General features: G+C 35.0%; 2 protein-coding genes across 4 annotated transcripts in view; both read left to right on the plus strand.

The window, feature by feature from the left end:
- The window catches only part of LOC149926226 (uncharacterized), a 35,463-nt gene extending 21,744 nt beyond the window's left edge, over nucleotides 1-13,719 (plus strand). For all 3 annotated transcript variants that reach the window (XM_090160394.1, XM_090160396.1, XM_090160395.1), the window contains one exon: nucleotides 12,987-13,719. In XM_090160394.1, coding sequence (XP_090016520.1) covers nucleotides 12,987-13,675 — 689 coding nt within the window. In that variant the 3' untranslated portion in view covers nucleotides 13,676-13,719. The remainder of the gene's footprint in view (nucleotides 1-12,986) is intronic.
- An 8,381-nt stretch (nucleotides 13,720-22,100) lies between these two features.
- Nucleotides 22,101-24,039, plus strand: LOC149926227 (uncharacterized). Its single transcript, XM_090161911.1, has 7 exons — nucleotides 22,101-22,108; nucleotides 22,208-22,373; nucleotides 22,452-22,766; nucleotides 22,841-23,068; nucleotides 23,215-23,347; nucleotides 23,417-23,793; nucleotides 23,881-24,039. The coding sequence occupies exons 1-7, from the start codon at nucleotides 22,101-22,103 to the stop codon at nucleotides 24,037-24,039; spliced, it is 1,386 nt and encodes a 461-aa protein (XP_090018037.1).
- Nucleotides 24,040-24,418: the final 379 nt, after the last annotated feature.

Raw genomic sequence — 24,418 nt, forward strand, 5'->3', positions numbered from 1 at the left:
CAAATTCATAATATTAAAACCGCTGTAAAGAAAATGTGAATAAACGTTTTTATATTGAATACATTGTTATTTTTAAAGGTGACCGTATAAAATAATTTTTACATTTGGGTAAATTGACACTTAATATTTTTAAAATACGTTTATAATATTTTTCCAACGTGGGCGAATGAATGGACACAATGAACTATTAATTACGTAATCTAAAAAATGACGCGAGCAATGAGAAATAACGAGTCTGATTTATAAGATAATAAAAAATATTTATTTTATAAGATGATATATTACAAAAATTATTTTTCTTTTACGAGTCAAATAAAAATATTATAGTGCGATACAAAAAAAAATTAAAATGGACATCGTATTTGGTTGTCTATTTCAGCGCGGTTCTGGGTAATCCAGTCGGCGAAAAGTAGACTTCGTTCCAAAGAACACGGTTGTCGGGTGTTTAGAGTTTGATGTCGGAATAGACATTTTACTGGCGGGGGCGTATCAAAGGTCGCAGCTCGGGGACAGTCAAAAGTTTCCAAATCGTATATGGCGGTCTCAATATAATCGGCTAAAAATTTACACTTTACGTCTCCTTTTGTAAAAATCATATCAGCACTCGAAACAGCTGATATAAGGCAGGCGGGTAGTTTATAATAGGGGAGATACCCCGCGGTCCAGCAAATACCGTGAAGGTTCCTAGACACCCAGCCGTTTTGTCTTTTAATGGCGTTCGGAAGTTGTTGTACTGGATAGGGTTGTTCGAAAGTCCAAGCTTGAACGGCGGGAGGTGTCGATACTGTTGATATAGCTAGTTCCTTCACGACAATGTCGGGGGGCTCTCCGCCGGAGCGCGAGGCGGATTTTCCTAGTAGAAAGTCAAATTCGACAACGGCCATTCTCGCCATGCCACCGACACGATACTGAGGGTTTAGTTATGAATAAAACGGGGTATAGTCGCGCGACGGGAATTTATACTCCGTTTATGACGACGTAACACTAGCCTTTGAGAAAAAACGCGCGCGGCTAAAGAACAGTAGCATCCACTATATGTATGCATAAATATTTTTTCGTCCCAAAGTTCCCCCCGACCGCGCCCCTCCGAGAAATCCGCGCCCCAGACCGCGCCCCCCCCCCCCAGGGGAAATCAGCGCACGCGTGCAAGACGGCGAGGTGGGGAGGGTAGCATGTCTTATGGGGAAACCAAAGTCATTTTAAAATTTGTTTCAGCTTCAATTTTAAATATATATAATTAAACAAAATAAAAGAAAGAAATAAATAAAAAATATAAAAAACATAGTTTGAAATTATGGTCGTTGTCGGAATTCGCGAACATATCGGGTCTTCTATCTAAGCGCGATACCAACCTTGAGGTTGGGGATGGTTAACTTTTATTCAATAGATAAAGCTCTCAAAATTATTCGTAAAACGTTTTGATCAAGTAATTTATATTTCTGTATTATCCGCGTAATAAGCCGAGTTGGATAATTTTTCGATTCAATTATTGTAATTCTGGGCAAAAAAATTGCATGTCATTAAGTTATCGCATTGAAAGAAGCTTCAGTGTTTCCATAGTGAAATGTAAGGGAAGTTGGTTTTAAATATAATGGAAAATTACCCTTGTTATTCTATGTTCACCCATTGAGTATGGTAGCAGATGAAAAAAAATTAATTAGCCAAACTAATACTGTAATATATGCAAATATTTCACTCAGAATCAAAATTATTGACTCCCAAAAAATATTTAGCTATTTTATTATTAACCTACAGAGCTAGTCAGACTTAGGGAAGCGTGTTTTAAGATATGTTTAAAATTAACTTGATAAAAACAATGCTTGAGTTTTTAATTTTACGATACAGAGTGGCTCCCATTTAATGTGATGATTCTGAGTGAAAAATTTTCAAAAGTCAAAGTTATTGGATTGCATGAAACTTTAGTGTTTTCAGTTTGAAATTTAAGGGAAGTTACCGTTATTAAAGTGATGGTTAAATTAGAATTGAAAAAAATAAATAATTTCAGGTTTTTTATAACTGATATAGGGTGGATCCAAAAAAAGTAATTTTTTAAATTGAACACCATCTCTTCTGAATACCTGTGTTGGGTAATTCTAAGGTGGTCACATATTTTTTTTTTCGATTCCATAATCGTAATTCTGGGAAAAAAATGCATGTAATAAAGTTATCGCATTGAAAGAAGCTTCAGTGTTTTCATAGTGAAATGTAAGGGAAGTTGGCTTTAAATATAGTGGAAAATTACCTTTATTATTCTATGTTCAACCATTGAGTATGGTAGCAGATGAAAAAAAATTAATTAGTCAAACTAATACTGTAATATATGCAAATATTTCACTCAGAATCAAAATTATTGAATCCAAAAAATATTTAGCTATTTTATTATTAACCTACAGAGCTAGTCAGACTTAGGGAAGCGTGTTTTAAGATAAGTTAAAAATGAATTTGGAAAAAAAATTGCTTGAGCTTTTAATTTTACGATACAGAGTGGCTCCCATTTAATGTGATGATTCTGAGTGAAAAATTTTCAAAAGTCAAAGTTATTGGATTGCATGAAACTTTAGTGTTTTAAGTTTGAAATTTAAGGGAAGTTACCGTTATTAAAGTGATGGTTAAATTAGAATTCAAAAAAATAAATAATTTCAGGTTTTTTATAACTGATATAGGGTGGATCCTGGAAAAAAAATGCATGTAATAAAGTTATCGCATTGAAAGAAGCTTCAGTGTTTTCATAGTGAAATGTAAGGGAAGTTGGCTTTAAATATATTGGAAAATTACCTTTATTATTCTATGTTCACCCATTGAGTATGGTAGCAGATGAAAAAAAAATTAATTAGTCAAACTAATACTGTAATATATGCAAATATTTCACTCAGAATCAAAATTATTGAATCCAAAAAATATTTAGCTATTTTATTATTAACCTACAGAGCTAGTCAGACTTAGGGAAGCGTGTTTTAAGATAAGTTAAAAATGAATTTGGAAAAAATATTGCTTGAGCTTTTAATTTTACGATACAGAGTGGCTCCCATTTAATGTGATAATTCTGAGTGAAAAAATTTCAAAAGTCAAAGTTATTGGATTGCATGAAACTTTAGTGTTTTCAGTTTGAAATTTAAGGGAAGTTACCGTTTTTAAAGTGATGGTTAAATTAGAATTCAAAAAAAATAAATAATTTCAGGTTTTATATAACTGATATAGGGTGGATCCAAAAAAAGTAATTTTTTTTAAATTGAACACCATCTCTTCTGAATACCTGTGTTGGTTAATTCTAGGGTGGTTCCATATTTTTTTCGATTCAATAATTGTAATTCTGGAAAAAAAATGCATGTAATAAAGTTATCGCATTGAAAGAAGCTTCAGTGTTTTCATAGTGAAATGTAAGGAAAGTTGGCTTTAAATATATTGGACAATTATCTTTGTTATTCTATGTTCACCCGTTGAGAATGGTAGCAGGTGAAAAAAATAATTAGCCAACCTAATACTGTAATATATGGAAAATTTTCACTAAGCATCACAAGTATTAAACCCAAAAAATATTTAGCTATTTTATTATTACCCTACAGAGCTAGTCAGACTTAGGGAAGCTTGTTTTAAGATATTTTTGAAATTAACTTGATAAAAACAATGCTTGAGCTTTTAAATGATACAGGGTGGATACCGAAATTGAAGAAAAGCTTGCTAAATGAAATTTTTTCACTTCCTAATATAATCAATGGGTGGACACAGACATAAAAAGATAATTTTCAACTATATTGTACGGCAACTTCCCTTAATTATCACTCTGAAAACACTGAAGTTTCCTTCAATCCAATAACTTTAACATATTCAAATTTTTCACTCGAATCATCACATTAACTGAACCCAGAAATATTTATCTCTGTTAATAGTACTCTACACAGCTATTCAGACGTGCAACGTTTTTAAAGTTATGGTTAAATTAGAATAAAAAAATAATATGTAAATGATATAGGGTAGATACAGAAAAAAAATCTTATTTAAAAATTGAAGTAATTTTCTTTTAAATTGAACACTACAAATATAGTTTTCGCATTTTAACTTTAAATATAGACTATTTTACCATTCTCGAGTATCTTGCATATTGAAATTGTTACGCATACGGGGTTACCATTTAATTTTGGAATAGATCACCGAAATGTTTTAATTAAAATATCTTTTATTTTCTACAATAATTACCTTTTATTACCATAAATAATGCAAAATACTCTGTACGCTCAATACGTTTAAATAGCTTTCCAAAATGTAAATATAGATAGTAAAATACTATAAAAACCTCTGACTCTACGTTCAATACGTTAAAATAGCTTTCAATACGCCAAATATAGGTGGAAAAATAATAGAAAAACACACACATACTATTATTATTTTTTAATTTTTGGAAATACACAACATCCACCAGTTACTTCGCAATATGACAAATTGGCTGCTCTCTTAGTGCCCAACATATCACAATTTAAACACAAATATATGCGTGGTAACGCGTTTAATACACCTGGAGGAATTCTTATACTTAGAATTCTTTTTGATTGGAAATAAACAGCTTTACGGTACTTCAAACAGATTGAGTATCCGTCACAGTACCATGCTAGCCGTCCGACAGTTGGAACATGAAAAACTGAACCGTCACAATATATACAGAAGTAGTCACCAGTTCTTAATAATGACGTGATTCCGTCTTTCTTCAATTCTTCGACTGATATTGCATTCACTAGTGGTAAATACACGCTTGGTTATAAATTCATATATAATTCTTATAATAGTTTCTAGTGAAGGCTACCAGTAATTAAGAATTAACATTACAACTAAATAATTATATATAAAAATAATGTGATTTCTAAGCTAGCTTTAAAAAAAAATAACCGAAAACAATCTTACTTTTGAAAAATGACTCTTTAATATCAAAAATCGTCTGTCATACTCGGAAACAATTAATTGATCACTGATGTCGTTTCTAATATTTCTTCAGCTTTTAAAGAAAAGAAGAGTTACTCGAGAATGGTAAAATAGTCTATACTTAAATTTAAAGTGCGTTTTAAATTGAAGTGATTCTTATTTTGTATTCCACTTTCACAATGGGGAAAAGTGTCTTTCTCAAATGTTGTAGTTGTACTATTGTTAGAACTATTTAAATCCATAAGATAGAATCGTTCAGTACTTTGCTGATATAAAAAGAGGGACTCGTTCAAATGGAAATATTTTTAAACTTAATTTGAATATCATTAGCGTGTAAGTGGTCCATGTACCCAAAATTGAACCGCAAGTTCAGATATGCTAATACATAGAAAATACTATAAAAGCATCTTAACTCTACTTTTAATACATCAAAAAAAATTCCGATATTAAAATATTTCAAAATACTCAATTAATGTACTAAGTTACGTTAAAAAAGAGCCTATCGTAAACACGAATTCCTCCAATTGTTAAACATAGATTCCAGATTAGATGGTGTATGTATGATGGGTAAGACTCTTGTCAGAAAGATGAATTTTTATTTTAATACGTTAAAATAAATTTCGACTATACAAATATAGTTTTCGCATTTTAACTTTAAATATAGACTATTTTACCATTCTCGAGTATCTTGCATCTTGAAATTGTAACGCATACGTGGTTACCATTTAATTTTGGAATACATCGCCAAGCTAAAAATATAAAAATTGATAAAAACTTAAATGGCTACGTCCTCATCCGAGAACAGCGGAGATGGATTTTACATTTTTGGTGGGAACAATCGTTTGTTATAACCATTTTAGCGCGAAGAATCCACACCTGATGTAAAAACGACACTTTTAGATAGCGAGAGGGGACACCCGCTGTGTCTATTTTACGCGCTGGGGGCAAGGGCCATCCTCTATCTACCCTTTACCCCTTAGGGCCGATATTCCGTAAGACGGATAGCTTTGCGCATCGTAAAAGTGTTTGAAAATAATGTTACACGGGGAAAGTGTTTGTCGGTGAAAATAGTTATGAATAGATACACAAAAGGCTCGACCCATTGAACTATTTGGATTTATTTCATAACACCACTCGCACGTGGAAAAAAGTGTTTGACAGATGCCGTAGGGGGCCCATTACTCGGGTTTATAGCTACTGGCTTTTTGCATAACATCATGTCAGATGATTCCACCAGCCCTACCGAATAGGGACGATCCCGCCTTTCCCGTTACTCGCCTTATCGCGAACAATCCTAAAAACGCATTACTAATCGCGTTGATTTTACTTTTAATGGGACTTGTAGAATTTCTATCTCTTTGGTTTACCAATATGGCCGTCGCTATACACATAACACCGCAAAATTTGACTAATCGCGTGAGTCATTGAGTCAACCCATTACATCATCCTGATTACGTCATCAAATTATTATCGCTATATAAGGGATTCATCCCCGTCATCCATCGGCAGTACACTACAAACCGTTTCTCGAGCATCATGTCTAAACGAAGCTGTGTAGATAACGTTCCAGCGCCTACTAAAATGTCTAAATTTGATCCGACTCAGCGGAAAGTTAACCCTCGGTATTCACTTTCATCCGAGCTTTTCGTTACTACGGGTTTTACGTCTGAGCTCGATATATCTGTAGCTCTATGCAATAAAATCACACACCAGGTCTTTGAAATGTCTTCGCGCGCCTGGGATGATTTATACGGCCACTGGGAACAAATAAATGATCCCCAACTGTTGCCCTTTCGATCACCGTTCCCGCTATCTGATGCGCTAGTGACCGCCGCCATGTCTGACCAAAAAGAATTAACCTTGCAAAGTACGATATCCGAAGCGTCGGTCGTAATCAAAGCGCCGGAAACTCGAGAATTGGACAGACTCAAATATTTCATTAATTCGCACATTCAACTCCTTAAAGTGAACCAAAAACTCTTTGAATTAATGGGTTACGTTATAACCGATAATTATCGTAAAATTTACGAAATATTGTATAAAGAACCATGTGCACCCAACAATTTATTTCTATCGGATGAACATGAAAGGTATGATACCGTTGTCCGCTACGCGTCCAATTACGTAACAGCATTTAAAATTATTGACGATTTTAAAGAAACAGTGGCCAACCAAAATATGTTTTGTGTATTTAACTTTTACAATTTGTTTAATATGGTATCTACCAGCCATAAATATATTAAAAATAAATTGTTTTATCTTTAAACGTTTTCATCCGCTTAATGTACTGTAACTTTGAATGTATAAATAAAACCTTATAATTTGTATACACTCTGCTCTTTTTTTCCAAAACACTTTTACCGATGACCGCCCGCTATTTTACGCTACCCTTAGGGGCCCGAAAGTGTTTGTCGGCGAAAACCAACTCGAATTGTGCCCGACATTAACTATGACGGGTAGGCTGTTTGCATAACATCGTGTCACCACCATAGGGGCAGATAACCTATTGACCTATAATGGGTTAGCACCTGGGTTTTATGGGTTATAACATCGTAAATCAACCTCGTAAATCAGCTAACCTTTTGACCTAAAATGGGGTGCCTCCAGCTATTAACTATGACGGGCAGGCTGTTTGCATAACATCGTGTCACCACCATAGGGGCAGATAACCTATTGACCTAACCTCGTAAATCATCTAACCTATTGACCTGCCGAATATTGCCGCAAAATGGGGGCCCCTACAGGGGTCTGTTTCACCCTTATTTAACGGCTGTTTGCATCGTGTCCATAGGGGCAGATAACCTATTGACCCAGGGTTAGGTTTTATGAGGGTAACATCGTAAATCAGCTAACCTTTTAACCCCGCCGAAAATGTACGCAAAATGGGGGCCCCTACAGGGGCCTGTTTCACACCTATTTAACGGCTGTTTGCATAACATCGTGTCAGTCCACACCACCTGCGGAATAGGGGCAGATAACCTATCGTAAATCAGCTAACCTTTTGACCCCGCCGAAAATGTACGCAAAATGGGGCCCCTACAGGGGTCCGTTTCACACCTATTTAACGGCTGTTTGCATCGTGTCCATAGGGGCAGATAACCTATTGACCTAACATCGTAAATCAACCTCGTAAAACAGCTAACCTTTTGACCTAACCTTTTGACCTGCCGAAAATGTACGCAAAATGGGGGCCCCTATAGGGGCCCGTTTCCCCCGCCCGCAGGTGCCCCTTATCGGTAGACGCACTCACTTATCTCTAGTGCTATTATAATCGCGAGACAAGCGAAAGTAACATGTTTGGCAGTGATATAGAAGCGCTTAAAATTTAATGGGACTATAATCTTAAGAAAATCTTGTGAATCATAGGGTGCCATTTTGACTGGATCATTTTGTATATTTCGAGCACAAAAGCAGTCCAAAGTAGAGATCGGCGTTTGAAGACAGTTGGTCCGCCGTAGTGTAAATCAATTGACAAAGATAGCAGTAATTTGGAAGGTTCATATAGAACCATTGGGCTTTATTTAGCAAGTCTGTTATTGACAGCAAACACTGAGTAAAGCCAAAAATGCAATACGGTGAAGATGATCCCCAAAAGGACGAAACCGGTTATAGTTGCATTTTCAGACTAACAGTGAATATATAAAGTATGATAAATTAGAACTATATATTCATTAATTTAATTACAAAACCGTTTTATTAAAAGCGAGGACTATTTTCGCTGTTTTCTTTTGAAAGCTTCAACACGTTTAACTATGGCGTGCTAAAGACTACTGTTAATGTTTTCGCGCTTAATCAGTTTTTTCTGCGTGTATAAACACGAATTGTTTGAGTAAGTAAAGTACATAGAATGTTTGAAATACTTTTATATATGTTTTAACCTACTAGAACATTTAAATCGTGTTTATCCTTTATGGTAAACATTTTGTAGCTTTAGTTTTTTGATATTAACGGTAACTTTTAAAAGTAGTTAAACTGAAAATAGTATCGCTACCACCTTTGATTATAAATGAGGTTGAAGGACTTAACCAAAAACGTATACTTGATGTAAAACATGAACTATGTTCTGAGAGAATGGCAGCGTGGCTAGCAATTTGACCTTGCAGCAAGAAACGCCAACTTGGATCTCAGCTAGTCGCACTAGGTGATAATTCGGAAATATTCTAGGTAAATTTTAAACGTTATCTCATTAGTAGTTGAGGATTTTTAGCTGAAATCTTCGGTTTAATCTGCTCAAAACTACTTGCTGAAGTTAACAACAATATAAGGTGAATAGCAAACGGTTTGCTTTTGTGACCTTAATGTCTGATCACCACCTTCCTAAGCTCTGCTTAACCCGGCTACTTGATGAGCGACTTTACAAGTTGCAAGATAATAAAATTAGATAACGTATTTCGGGCAGGGTTTTATTATGCACAGGACTAAGATCTTAGTTTATATCTAGGTAATGTTCGAATTATAGAAATTACAATAATATTACTAACCCTATGCAATTAATTTCGAGCATTTAAGCCATCATATATGTTTTAAAGTTTTAAATGTATTTGTTACTTAGTAATATTTTTGTGGTGTCTGATTTATAATTACGAAAGGGAAATAAGTAGTTATACATGGTATTTTAAAGTGATCGATCCAAGCGTGTTTCTCTAAAAGACGTACGACGGTCTGAATACACAGAATCCTCCTGATGTGTTAAGTTTGTTTCAGATATATAGAGCAACCTAGAACGTCGGTGGCATAACCAATATTTATTCACGTCCAAAATTATTTGTACTTACACTTATTTGTTACTTCTGTGGTCACACTTATTTGATATTTCTGATCAAACATAGTTGTTACTTCTGATCAAACATAATTGTTACTTCTGGTCACCCTTTGAGTGTCACACTTATTTGTTACTTCTGGTGACACATTGTAAGCATCACGTACTACTCCGATAAGTGTCACACTTATTTGTTAGTTTGGGTTATATAAGAACGGCCAAGATAAATTCAAGTTTACGTGTACACTTAATAGTTTCTTCTGGTTATACGTCGTAAGAATCCCGTACTACTTCTATAAGTGTCACACTTATTTGTTACTTCTGGTCCTACGTTGTAAGCATCCCGTACTACTCCGATAAGTGTCACACTGCTGTGTTACCGCTGGTTATAATAGAACGGCCTTCAAAAACCCAAGAGATAAATTCCCGTCTAGCCTATACAACCACGCGTATTTTCAATGTTGGAAGTTGAGGGGGGTAGGTATACGCTGTCCAAAAAACCTTACTTAGAATTAAAATCAAGCGACGTATTTGCAATTCTATGTTATATGGAAACCACAGCTATTTAAAAAGTTAACTTTCATGGAAATCGGACTTAAATTTGGGAACGTTATGTCGAAATTTAGGCGAAAATATAAAACCACGAAAATTGGGGTCCCGTAAATTACCCCGAAAATCCTACTTAAAATTAATATATACTGATATAACAAAAGGGATAGGTCCGCCGAATCCTAACGTAACCAAAATATTTTCTTTTACGTTATGAGACTTAATTTTAACGAAATATCTACCACACAAATCGAAACCACCGAAAAACGGTAAATTGGGCAAATGCCCAACTTCGTGGGTTCAGATTTAAAAAAATTTTTAATGTCTCTCTATGGCGATCAATGTAGATTCGACCGAGATATCATTGATAATTCTAGCCCTAACCGTTGAAGAGAAATGCTTGACACGGTGGCATCGGAATTGGCTACACTGTGCGAGAAACTAATACACAGAAATCCATAGGATTGTGTGTAAAAACGGCGTATAGGAAAATCGCGACATTATAGACGCACAGTAATGAATTGAATTTGTAAATTTCAGAGAAGTCGAAGCATTTGTTTACGTTATAACTAATTTTCTCTCTGCGAGGCTACCTAGCAAGTGTCATTAAAAAAGTTGAAAGAAACAAAGAAGAAAGATGAATACAGTCGTTTAAATCAAAGTACGGTTATTTTTCACCGGGTTTCGAGGGATTAAAAGTAGAAAAGTTAGTCGTAAACTCAATAGCTTCTTATAAATTAAATAAGAAAATGCGTATAAGTTTGTTTGAATTAAAGCTTCAAATTTTCGAAAAACAGCTTAATTTTAATGTATAAACTTTAGAAAAATGGTTTAAGAGCAATAAAAGAAAGAAAGACTTCGTTAGGTTTGCATATTTAGCTTAAAATCACTAAAATTTACATTGATTTGTCTAACCAGTTTCGAAACGTCTAGCGTTCCATCATCATCTTTCGAAACTGGTTAGACGTATCATAGTAATTACCATGATTTTAAACTAAGTATGCAAATCTAACGAAGTCTTTCTTTATTTTATTACCCATCATTAGCATATTGACTTAACACATACATTATCATTAAGCCTTAAAAATGGTTTAAAGATATCGCTGTCCGCTGACCAATATTTGGAAAAATGCTTTATCATTTATGGCGTTACAATTAAGACGACAAGTTTCGAAGATTCTCTACGGTAGCTCTTTGATGGTCGAAAGGGGTATACAGTAGTCGTAGCCTTTAATAGAGCCCACAAAAAGGAGACAAACGGTGCTAAGTCATGAGATCTAGCAGATAAATGCACAGACACATTCCTCCAATTACATCTATTTTTGAACTAATTGTTGAGGTAGTTCACAACGTCTCTGTGTTGGTGAGTAGGCGCACCATGGTTTTGAATCCATAGGTTAATGATAACTTGCAGGGTAATGGCATTCAATTCGTCCGCAACCTCGTTTTGAAAAAAGCCCAAGTTAATAAGGCCACTGAGACGAGGTGGAAAGAAAAATGAACAATAATAATAAATAATCATAATAATAATCAGCTAGGCTAAAACCCATGGCACCACCTTAGGCCTAAGTCATCAAGCGACTTATAAAACTGGGTTACAATGCGTAGGAGGGTGGTGGCAAGCCCTTCATGCCACGCGAGCCAACAGCTCCCTACACTAACTTTTACCGTTACAAGTTATTATGGAAGGGGAAACCGAAGAACTATGGGAAAACCCCTTAAACCAGTGGGAAGAGAACTTTTAAACTCAAAGCAGAAGGAGTAGTTCCGAGTTTTCACCCAGTGCCACACGCTGGGATCGAACCCGGCTCCACTTGCTGCGAGGCGAAAGTGCTAACCATTCCGCCACCCCACCTACAAATAACTCTTTATCCTAAGAAACCTGCCTAGATAATGACTTCGAACTATTCTTGATGGTTTGAGGAAATCCTCAGTGGGGGTTAACGCCGTTGCATTTATGATTGTTCTGATGGTTGTATGGCCCATAAATCGAAATTGAGCACTCATCCGACACTAGTAGATGACGCAGGAAAATCTGGTCTTTATTTGACATAATATTAAACCAGTTGCAGAACTCGAAAAGGCGTTGCGTGACCCCATCGCGTAGTGATTGGTGTAATAGAGTTGCTCGGTTAGTATTGTGTCTTTAGACATAGTTCTGATGCACGATCGAAGATGAGCATTGAAGGAGGCCAAAAGCTCATCTTCTTAGTCAATGTTGTTGAGTCCTTGTCCGCGGACCCTCGGATTGATGTATTTTTTAAGTCAATGATAACATTCGAGTGAGTAAGTCGACAGCTAGGATAACGATTTCGAAACCACTAACATAGGCCAACGGAGTTGTATATTATACTAATAAAGATGTACTATATCCTAATAGACCTATAATCATCCACTTTTAATCTTTATTTTAATTAATAAAATTTAAACTTTTTTAAATCAAATATCGGAAGCTTTAATTCCAACAAAATAGTTGTTTTTGCTCATTTTTGTTTAAAAGAAGCTATTGCCTCCGTGGCCAACTTGTCTTCTTTCAAGCCCTCAATACTCGGGGAAAAATTACTTGTTTGTCTCACTTTTTTCTGCGACCTACCAGTGAAATTAAATTGATTTCAATGTTTTGAATATACCCTGAAAATCTTTGAATTTTTCGTCACGTCCTTTTTGAGAAAATTTTAAAGACCTTGTATATGTAGTTCAAAAGATGTAAAAATCTCTTGCTTATGTTAGAAATATAAGTTTTAATAATTGTCTCTTATGTTCTTAGGGAGAGGGTATTTTCCGTCATGTAACAGTAAAGGAGAATTTTCGGAAATCCAGTGCAGGATGGTGGTGAAAAAGACCATATGCTTTTGCGTATCAGTCGAAGGAACAGTTTTGGAAGAAGTATCTGGTCTATCAAGAGTGAACTTTCGAAAATGTCAAAAAACGCGTCAACAAAGGAACTGGAGTTCGGATTGGCTGGCCTACGATTACTATTATGAAACACGTAAAGAATACGCCGATTATGACGATTATTGGTACCTTCCTTTTCAGCGTAATCACAACATGGACAAGGAACAATATCGATGGACTGACGAAAATTTCTTTAATTACGATACCAGTGACGAAAACCCAGGAACATTTGATTACGATAACGTACCTTGGTGGTTTAGAGAAATATTCCACGGTAAAAGGAACCCGAAAAATGGTAAAAGTGAGATGTCAGATATAGATTTTATTTTTAACAATATCGACGACGAAAAATCAGAGAGCATGGATTACTATGATTACGACTACAAGATACCAAGATGGTTTGATAGGTACCTTAAACGTAACGGAAAAAATAGATATGACAAAACTCGGATGGCAGAGGAAGATTTATTTTATGACGGTACCGATGACGAAATACAAAATGACGACAAGATACCTTACTGGTTTAAACGATATTTTTATCGTTATATCACCAAAAATTAATGTAAAATAGTGTTATCTATAATAAACAAAGATCATTTAATGTATTCTCATGGCAGACCTAAAACGTTAATGAAAATCGAATTACATTTTATTGCCAACGGTATTTTGGGTACCCTATAAATACCATTGATTATAAAAATATAATAGCTTCTCTATGCTCAATTATTTTTTAGATTTTTGTTACTTTTCCCATATAATTCTGTTCAAGAGCTTCATACGTGCTAAGTGGCCTAGAAATTTCAAAATAGAAGCTGCAACAGATTTTTATTTTTATGTGGATCGTTTTTAGTGCATTCCCTATATAATCCCAAGATTTGAGATATTAAATGATATATTACTACGAGTAGTGTTAAAATATTTCTTAAGTAATTTAAAGGTGTTAGTAAAGCTATTTGTACAAAGAGGAGGGTACAATGTTTTTTTCGAGCTGATTTATTTCTAAGCATATAAAATATGAGTTAATTATTTCTTAAAGTTTATGTTTCATCTCATGAGGTATGTACCTACACCGAAATAACACTTTCAATGCACGTTTTTTTTAAATTTACACAATTCGAAAGCTGCGAAATAAAGAAAGCTAAATAATAAAAACGGGGAATAGGAAAGCGATATCCATCGACGAAAAAGGGTTCAACTCAACTTCTGACGAGTAAAGAAGAGAACGAGCCTGCCAATTGTCAAGGGTCATCTTCATTTGATACTGAGTTTTCTCCATGAAACGAGAAGATCTGAAAAAGTAATTTAACGCCTATTAACACTTGCCACCGTTTTATCCAACTTTGTTAATGAATTTAGATTTAAACTTAATTTTTTAAGTTTTCACAAGTTAACCTTCGTTGAAACTTGATTAATAATAGGGTTCTACTATGCCAAATCGACTAACGCCCTCACGGCAGCACCTCCGATTTTATTCAAACTTGAAGTGTTAGGTCAAAATTTGTAGAAAATTCGGAGAAATAGGCTTATGAAGCTCGGTAGTGCGGGTACTTTTTCAACCGTTATAAAATACGAAGTTTCAGCACTTATAATTTAAAAAATAATAGTAAATTTATAAATTAATTTGCCATAATGACTATATGTGGTGGACATTTGTTAAAATTTATTAGATCTCTTCTCCGTAAAATAAATTCCTTAAGTCAATGCAATATTCATCGTAACTCCCAAGTAAGATAAGTTAATAATTCGATATTTTGCAATCGCTTCATTTTTAATGGATGCCGTTTAAAGGAAAATACATTGAAATTCACTATCTAAGAAATAAGTTTTAAAACTATACTACCTTTGATGCCAATAATTTTACCAACAACGTGAAAACATGCTATTGTTTTTAGCGTTGGGAAAGCAAAATTGAAAAAGCATATAAGATTAGAAAGCGAAGATTTGGAGCAGGAACATGAAAATATAAACGCGTTGATTGTAAGATTTTTTCTATTAATTATGCCAGTTTTCTGACATTAAATAAATTAAACCTATAATTAAAGTGTTATAAAAGGTATTTTAATTTAATTTTACCAGCCATTATTAGAGAAAGAAATGTTTTATCTAGTTTTAAAGTGTTCACTTTATTTTAAGAAAATCCTTATTTTTTAATTTAAAAAAGATCTATTTTACCGTTCAAACGTTATGTATTTTTCACAGTTATTTGGTAGACAAATGTTTTAATGATAAATTTATGGAAATTATTCATAAAGAGTAAAAATAAAATGGACGAAACTTATTAGGTTATGGAAAACGAAAATGGTTTTACCCAAAACAACTTTTCTCTTGCCGAAAATAAATTTTAATAATAGCCATTTTTTCTGACATTGTCAAAAATAAAGCTATTTTAAAAAAGTTATACAAGGCGTTTCAATTTCCCAGACATTTTTCTGAAAATATGTTAAATTTATAATTTTGAAATATTGTGGGTAAGTTTCTTAGTGTTATTTAATAAAAGTTACTCACATAAAGCCATGGTACTAACCAAATCAGTGTTGTGGAATATTAAAACACAGATTGATGCATATTAAGGAACTGCCTAGTTCACCTATAAATGATAATTAATTTTCTACTTTATCGAAAATACGCAGAATCTGCGACAGCGATCCCGTGGAGGTTCCGGCGCCAGGGCCCCCAAAGAGAAAAAAGTAGGGCATAGCCTCACTGAAATATATTTGTGCGGAAAGCCCCAAAAATACATTTTCAATTACTGGTTTTAATATTATAAAATATATTATTTTGGCATTACTTAAGAAGGGTACCTATAAAGAAAAAGGCTTAAAATATATTTATATAAAATGTTCGAACCCAAAATTTATCCGTCACGTACACAGTTTTAATTCATGTACACAGAGAATTATCCGAATTGATTTTGGGAAACTTATTTTATGGAGAACAATATTGATACGTTTTTGCAAATGTCCACCGTTATTGCAACCTATTTCATAAACATACTTTAAATTTTTATTTAATTGAAAGTGCTTAAACTTTGTATTTAATAACGGTAGAAAAAGTGTACCCGCCTAACGCTTTGGATTTTTCCTTAATATGTCTAGTATAACTACATGCGAAGTTTCAATAAAATCGTGGGTGTGGACGTTGGTGATGCTTTGTGGACGTTGGTCGATATGGCGTGGAATGACTCATTTCTATTACTACGAAATAAATAGTGATTAATTAAGTTTATTTGTTTAACTATTAGTTTTTACGCTAACATTAGGTTGTAAAACCTTAAATTGTTAAAAAAAAATATTCGTCCACAAATTCATTGTGTCTGTCAATACGGTTCCATAATGTGTTTCACATTTAACAACAATATTTCTCAAAAATGTTGGCTAATCAAAATAGGATTTAAGTCTATGTAAATGTAGTTTGTTACAATATAGAACGTGACTAACTATGGTCAATAACAGTTCAATTTGAACATACCAAAGTAAAGTAGTTTCGGACGTCATTTGTATGACACTTGTGTAAGCCAAATATAATTATCAGTGGTGCCGCTCTAATTTTTAGGCATAAGTTGCGAAATTAAATACACTATCTACTGCAATCTCAAAATATGCGTGTGTTGTAGAAAAGACCTGAAGAATAACAAGTTGGCAAGCCTAAATATACCTCTCCTCGGAAGAATTGTCCCTAGTTGTATTAATTTACCGAGATAACCCTTAAAGATATATCTCCGCAATTCAGAGTTATTTACTGAAAACGTTATCCTGGTTCGATCCCACCCAGTATAAAATTTTAATTATAATTAAAATAATTGAGACGAAACAACCGAATTTAATTTATTCAGAATATTATAAACTAAGTAGTTACAACAGTGAGTTAGACGCACTATAACAATGCACAATTGAATTAAACCCTTTTTACAGAACAAGTTTATCAGTTAAATATAATACGAAGCAAATTTTAATGAAATAAATATCTACAGAGGGTATTATAACGACCGTTCGCTTTTTGGTTTATAATTTTAACGGAATTGGGCCGATTTTAATTAAACAATAGTTTATCGAAATTTTGTTAAAAGAATATTCCCTAAGGCCACGCGATTAATTTACGAGAATAATTTCCCGTCGCCGTTATATCGAAAATTTATTTGATTCGGGATTGCCTGAACTGTAATGTTGTGGGCGAGTGATTAGAAAATAAAATGGCAACCAGAATTATGCAAAATTATTAATGTTTATTTTTATTCAGAACAGTCTATGGAACGTTCTAGATTTAACTTTCATCAATAACCCAACAATATATATCCCTTCTACGTAATTGTACAGAACTGGTACTCAAGTGTCTAAGACTAGATTTGTCTTAGTTCATCGTGATTGAAAAATAAACCAAAACATACTTACACTTAAGTAAATATCATAAATTATACTGAGTAATTTTAACTAAATTCAAACTAACTAACTATAAACTCTGTCTTAATTAACAGCTGAGAGCTGTTCGCTACTAATTACTTTCAATCTACTTAATTACCCTCACAGGTTGAATTGATAATTTCAAGGGTATAATTAGGTTATTCCAATTCAAAAAAAATAACAATCAATTTTATCTTACAGCTGACTTAAGTTAGTTCACAATTACTTTAACACTTTCAGTCTTAAGCACGCACTGTTCATACACTTAAGTCCATTCACTCACGTTCCACACGCGAAACACAATTTAACTCTTTTCTTGACCGAAGACTGAACATACTAATTAAAACCGCAAAGTTACCTCATAACTTTTGACCGACACCAGGACCCCGTCATGTAGTATTTCGTCTGACAGCCGAGAACTAAGACTAAATCTTCTAAATTGACGGCAACGGCCTTATATACCTTTATTTCGTGTTTTATTTGACCCCTCGAGATTTGACTAAAGTTCGAAAAATTGAAGAGATTATATTTTTTACCCGGTTTGATTAATAGTTCTCCACACGGTGGCGCTATATTATTACTTTTATATAGTTTCCGCGGGAGTATATAATTATCCTTTTTCTAAGCGTTATTAAAAGGTAAAAAGCCCGCCTTATCATAATGGTTTCTTTACTTTTTATTTTCCTAAAGGAAGTCAATGGCTCGGCGGTAAACTATCTGCATTGTAACGATGCGACCCGAGTTTAATTCCTGAACACGATCAAATATAATTTATACATATTTAAAATGATGTAGAATACATTATAGTACCTAGCGTTATAACTTTGTAAATGACATTCGCCAAAGCTGTTTTTTAGAAAAACACCGTAACTAACTAGCGTTGGTGGATGAGTGGTTAGAGATTATCTCTTGCACGAGGCAGACCCGGGTTCGATTTCCAGCCGGCGCCAATAAATCGCAAATTGATACTAAGACGAATACCGTGAACAATTGGTGGAAACACTGCCATTGGACATTGAGAGGTTGCATAAAACTCAGCATTCGGTCCGTCCCAAAGTCATTAAGTAGAAGCTGGAGAGAAAACGCCCGTACAAACACAACATACTCAACATCTACAACCATCATAACACAGACACACCACAATCTCTACACCCACAACCGACATAACACGAACTCAACATGCACAACCATCAAAACACAAACACAACAAACTCAACACTCACAACCGTCATAACACGAACCCAACATTCACAACCTACGCATAAACATTACAAAAACGTAATACACCAAACCGTCACGACGGTTAGCGAAAAAACACCATCCAACCCAAACCGCAAATGAATCCGTTAACGCTCACGGTCACACCGTGGTTTTGCCAACCCTTCGAGAAACTGCGAATGCAGAGATTTCGAGAAACTGCGTACGCAATGATTAACCTTTGCATGGAAAATGCGAACGCGTTCGCAGGACAGACCCACAGACAGACACGGTGATTGTTATACCACTCCAGGGTACAAAGTCCCCTCGGAGAGGTAAAAAGGTGAGGAAAATCGATGGAAATTATTTTAGAAATATATTTCGCTTTTGAAAAAAAAAACAAAACTCTTTAAACCTAAAACATTTTCAATATCTGCGCCTTCGTAGATCTCAACTACTCCCCCTTTATTCAACCTTTAACTGCTTTGATAAAACCATTTTTTATTTAATAGCTGTCCCTTTGCTCTGCCTCACAGGGCATATTTTGCCTAAAATTTATGTTTGTAAAAGAAAGCCATAAGTTAGAAAATAAAAAGTTTTATTTTAAAAAATATTTGAAATAGAACAGACCAGTACTTTGCTGTAGGAAATTTTACTATATTATTGGATGTAATTAACGGTATTTAAAATAGTTTTAAATATTAAAATATGTTAGGCCTATACTAAACAATGTATAATTGCATTATGTCAAATTGACTTCTAATTGTCCATTAGGGTTTAGATAACAAACTATAGATGTATAACTGGCTCTAGTGAGCAAGTGAAATATGCTAATTTTTTCAGACTAGTTAACTTTTGAAAAAAGTTATTGGAATCTGTTGATTCGTTGAGTACCAGTGAAAATCACAAATCTCAGAGAAAACTGCTCTTGATTTCCCAGCGGAAGATTTTATTAAATCTAATGCGAAACTTTTTATTTTACATCCCCATTAAAAGTGACCCAGCATTATATCATCTGGAATCGCCAATTGTAGAATTTCACAGATTGAATCCTCGGAATGTAGTTGGTTATTTTTGCATAAGGTCAATAATATTGAAATTGAAAGACAAAGCTACTTGGATAGGTTTTTTTTATTAAATAGACAATATTTTGACATTTACATTTTGTATTTATAGCATTTTGGTATTTGATGGATGTGATTATGTAATATGAAAACTGAACAAGGAAAAACATTGTTACAGATCAGTTTCGTAATGTAATATTGATTAAAAATAGAGAAAGAATACCCTCGGAAGAACGCTTATCTAATAATTACCAGAAGTGAAGACAAGTACATTGTGAAAAACTAAATGAAAAGAGACTTAAAACGCTTTTAAAATTCACAACTTAATAATTACCATTTATGTACAATAATTTATTTCGATAACAATGATGTGACAGAAAGCTTGTAAAATTTTATAACAATGATGCGGAAAAAGCTTGTAAAAATAATTTATCCAAGATACAAGCGGGCCAGCGAATTATTTCTTAACAGCATTGCCAGACGTACGATAATTAACGCACGGTGCGATAATTTAATCAAAATTTATAGGGCGCACTATAATTTTCATTGCGTATGATATCGTACCATTAATTCGATAATTCTGCCTCAACATGGACACCCGTAGCCATAGAGATAGCAATTAAATAGAGGCACTTTTGTATCTGGCGAAGTTGACCGCGAGTGCCGACCCCTTTTCGCCAATGTAGCACGCCATGAGATGGGCAGATTACGTGGCGCCATCGACGCACGGTTAAATGAAATACATTATGCCTTTTTGAAAATCAACTGTCAGTTGATGTAAACAAAGGAAGGAAGGATGGCGTTGCAAATTCTGCCCATCTCCGCTTTCATACATGCGTCGGGGGGGGGGATGAAATTTCTCGGTCAAAAGCAGGGGTGCCTTAACGCGGTAATCTTTCCTCTATTGCTTTTCTATCTCTATGTCGGACATAGTTGGTTGTTAATAACTCCATAAAGACAATCGTGCGAGCCGAGTGCATGGTGAAACGCATCAGTGAGTGGGTGACTTTCTTGCATCGGTCACCCAAATGGAGCTAAGTCTTTAGGACGAAATCACCCGAGGGCCTTGACGTAAAGACCGTCGGCGCCACAAGATGGAATTCCATATAAAGAATAAGAAGTGTCATACTTATTTAACAATATTTTTATTCTTATGCTAATATTAAAAAATTCCACATTTATTTACGATATTTATTTATTAATTCCTAATAATCGGGCCGAATCGAACCTTGGAATCAAATAGCAAGTGATTCGGGCATTTTTTAATTAATATTATTTATTTTGATTGCTATACGATTCCCGGTTTGAAAGCATTGAAATGGCCCCATACTTAGAACCCTATTTGGTTAGACTGCAAACCTTCTTTCGCAATTTCTACTTTTTTCATCCATTGATCCATTCCAGACAGCACTCTCTTCTTAGTGCACCTGATAAGGGGATATTTAGGGGCAGTCTATGATTTGAAAGTGCTGTGTTTGTCCACTTAGCATCCAGACTTACAGTCAGTCTCTTAAAATTTTCTTCATTCTCGCGGTTTTCAATTTCAACAATAGCGTATACTACTTAGTCATATGACGATGGAGGCTCCACCGGCGCCAATGCCAAGGGGCCTCCCCCCTTCCTTTGGGGCTTGGTCGTGTAGGCTGGGCAAGCTTCCTATACTTATACCTCGCTTCATAATCCTTTCTACGGCAATAGTATAAATAGTAGGCTACAAACTCAACTCGTTACAGTTTCTTGTCGACTTTTCTCGAGTCTGCGTCTTTTGAGTTTCAATTCCTATTTCAAATTTTCAATCCTTTCGGCGTTTAATTTTTTCGGGTCAAGGATCTAGCTTCGAACTTCGGAAGTACGAAGTTTCGTAATTTAGAGTCATCAGTCTTGTACTCTTGTTTGGGAGTTATACAATTTCAGTTTAACTTATTTAAGACTTTAGGTTCGCTTCGTCTAACGGACACCTTTCTACAGCTAACAGATAAAAGGTAATTATTTTTATTTATTATTTCTTAAATTTTTAGGTCAGTTTCTTACTTTATAAAGTTTCCTACTTTGATTTCGTTTGTTTTTATTTTATTTAAACTTGTAACGGTGGTTTGGTACCTCTTTGCTTTTTTCATTACTTTATTTTCTACTCAGCAGTCCTTAATTCGATATAAATATTTTATCAATTAAATTACTATAGCATTGATTTCCTTTAAATTTAATTTAATTTATTTCGTTGATCAGTTCCATTTTTGTTCTTTTCAAATTTACAGTATTTACTATGTCGAGTTTCCTTAAAACTCCTTCACCGAGTACCGCGAGTACTAGTACTTCGACGTCTTCAATATGGTCAAGTTCTTTTGAACTGGACTCACTGGAAGACTTGGAAGAAGTCTCTCCTTCTTCCCCGAAAGTCCTTGCCTTGGATGATGCCCTAAAAACCCTTTTTTTAGGGGCGATTTTGGCAACAAAAACATACAAGAACATGTTGCTTATATTGGTAGTTGCCCGTCGACCAAATCTGGAGTCAGCAAGACTGCGGTTGCTGTATGCAACTATTGCGACAAAGAAGTAAAAACGGCCCAAAACAACCCCACAAATTGGGAACGCCACGTGACGGTACGTTATTTACGATTAACTCTTCGAAAGACCCTCATTATTAATTATTAATAATTATTTATTTAACGGCATGTACAGATGGTCCACAAAGTAGCTTTGCGGATCAAGAATCGCAAACGCCTGGCGCCCAAAACCGCCTTTTCCCCCGAAGTCCCCCCGAAGAGGAAAAAGTCTATAGAAAATGAAAACGTAGTAAAAGCCAAAAATTTAACATTTCTTCAAATGTTGATCAATATGGTTGCCATAGACGGTTTACCTTTCTCCGCGGTTGAAGGAAAAGGGCTGAGGATGGCCTTTCAGTTCGCCAACCCGGACCTGAAAGTGCCATCGAGACGATCTTTGGTCAGGGGCATCGAAAATACCGTTAAAACCGATTTGCTACCCAAAATGAAAGTAAGTTTAAAGTGTATATTTTTTCCAAATATCTATACTTAATTAATTAATGTAAAATTAAAATTTATTTTTAGACGTTGTTGGCCAACTTGAAGCCAAAGGAGGCTCACCTAACGCTCGACCTTTGGAGCAGTCGACAGAGGCAATCAGTAATGGGAGTGAGGGTCCAGTTTATAGACCAGACTTGGACGTTCAGGAACCTCCTCCTATCATTTATCCATTTCCCCGGTAGCCATACGGCGGAACGAATTGCGGCCAAATTGAAAGAGATTTTGCAATCCGTTGGACTGACTCTTTCAATGGTGATTATATACATCCGTGTTTTATACTTGTTATATTTATCATATCAGGAGGAAATATGTATAACTCTCCGAATTTATTCTGAAGCTTTCTTACCTTGGTTATTCTATTAACATGAATTGGAGCCTAACAAATTTACTTTTCTTAGATATATAGTGTGTGTGCGGACAACGCCCAAAATATTTCGAAGGCCCTGAATATGATGGACGTGGTGGAAACTAATTACCAAGAAGAAGGGACTTCGGAGGATGAGGAAATTAACCAGGCCATTTTAGATGATGGTATATCTTTAAGTTTGCTACTAACTCGTAATTTTGTAATATATTATTAAAAAGTCTTTCCGCCTATAGGTTGGAGTTCTTTAAACCAAATTTTCAATCCCGAAAATTTTGCAATGCCGGAACCAGACATTTCGGCGGAAGACGTGTATGAAGACCTCCTCACGACGCCGGAAGAAGTCATCCAGGGGGTTCTGGATGACAATCCATTATGGGAAAGGAAGCGCTGTATTGCCCATTCACTGCAGTTAGTTGTGAATAAGTCCATTAGGAGCAGCGATGTAGTGAAAGGAATGATCGAACGCGTAAGCGCTTGGATCGCTTTCCTGCATCGCTCTCCTAAATGGACTGAAGCTTTTAAGCAGCGTTCTCCTTCTCATTTGGATGTCCGCTCTATTGGCGGTGTACGGTGGAACGCCGTATATTTGGCACTGGAGCGATTGGCCGAAGTAAGATCATTCTTAAACGCGCTTATTTAATTTAATTTTTCAAAAAAATCAGTTTAAAACACGTACGTATTTATTCAATTTCTATAGGACGGAATGGTTAAAGCACTCCGAGATACAATTTTGGACGCGAGGGAAGCGAAGCAATGCCCAACCGACATTGAAATCCCGAGCGTCGCCGACCAAAAAATGATGAGAGATATCCTATCACTACTAAAACCAATTAAGGTGGCGACGGATGCTTTCTAAGTGAACGGACCGACTTCCCACCTGGTCATCGGTCAATTGATGACGGTTTTCCAAATCCTAAAAGGCGTGGAAATTCCGTCATTGGACGAATTTAAGACAAATTTATTGTCTAATTTGGCATCTCGTTTTGCCGAAGAAATTCGGGATAAAGAATACATCGCCGCTGCCATTCTAGATCCTTGGCAAAAAACCACCCTATTTCAAGGTATGTTAGTTTTGTCAGAATGTCTGATAGAAAACACGAAATTAAGTTTTTTTCCTATATAGATATTTACAGCAACCCCGGAAATTTTCTTCCGACAGACCTTCCGGATCTAGACAGTCAAACTGTAAATTTTCAAACTCCGGATATCGGCACAGCCACCGCTACCGTGTTGGA

This window comes from Leiobunum rupestre, chromosome 10, assembly GCF_980474605.1.
Source record: "Leiobunum rupestre chromosome 10, qqLeiRupe1.1.hap1, whole genome shotgun sequence".
NCBI classification, from domain to species: domain Eukaryota; kingdom Metazoa; phylum Arthropoda; class Arachnida; order Opiliones; family Sclerosomatidae; genus Leiobunum; species Leiobunum rupestre.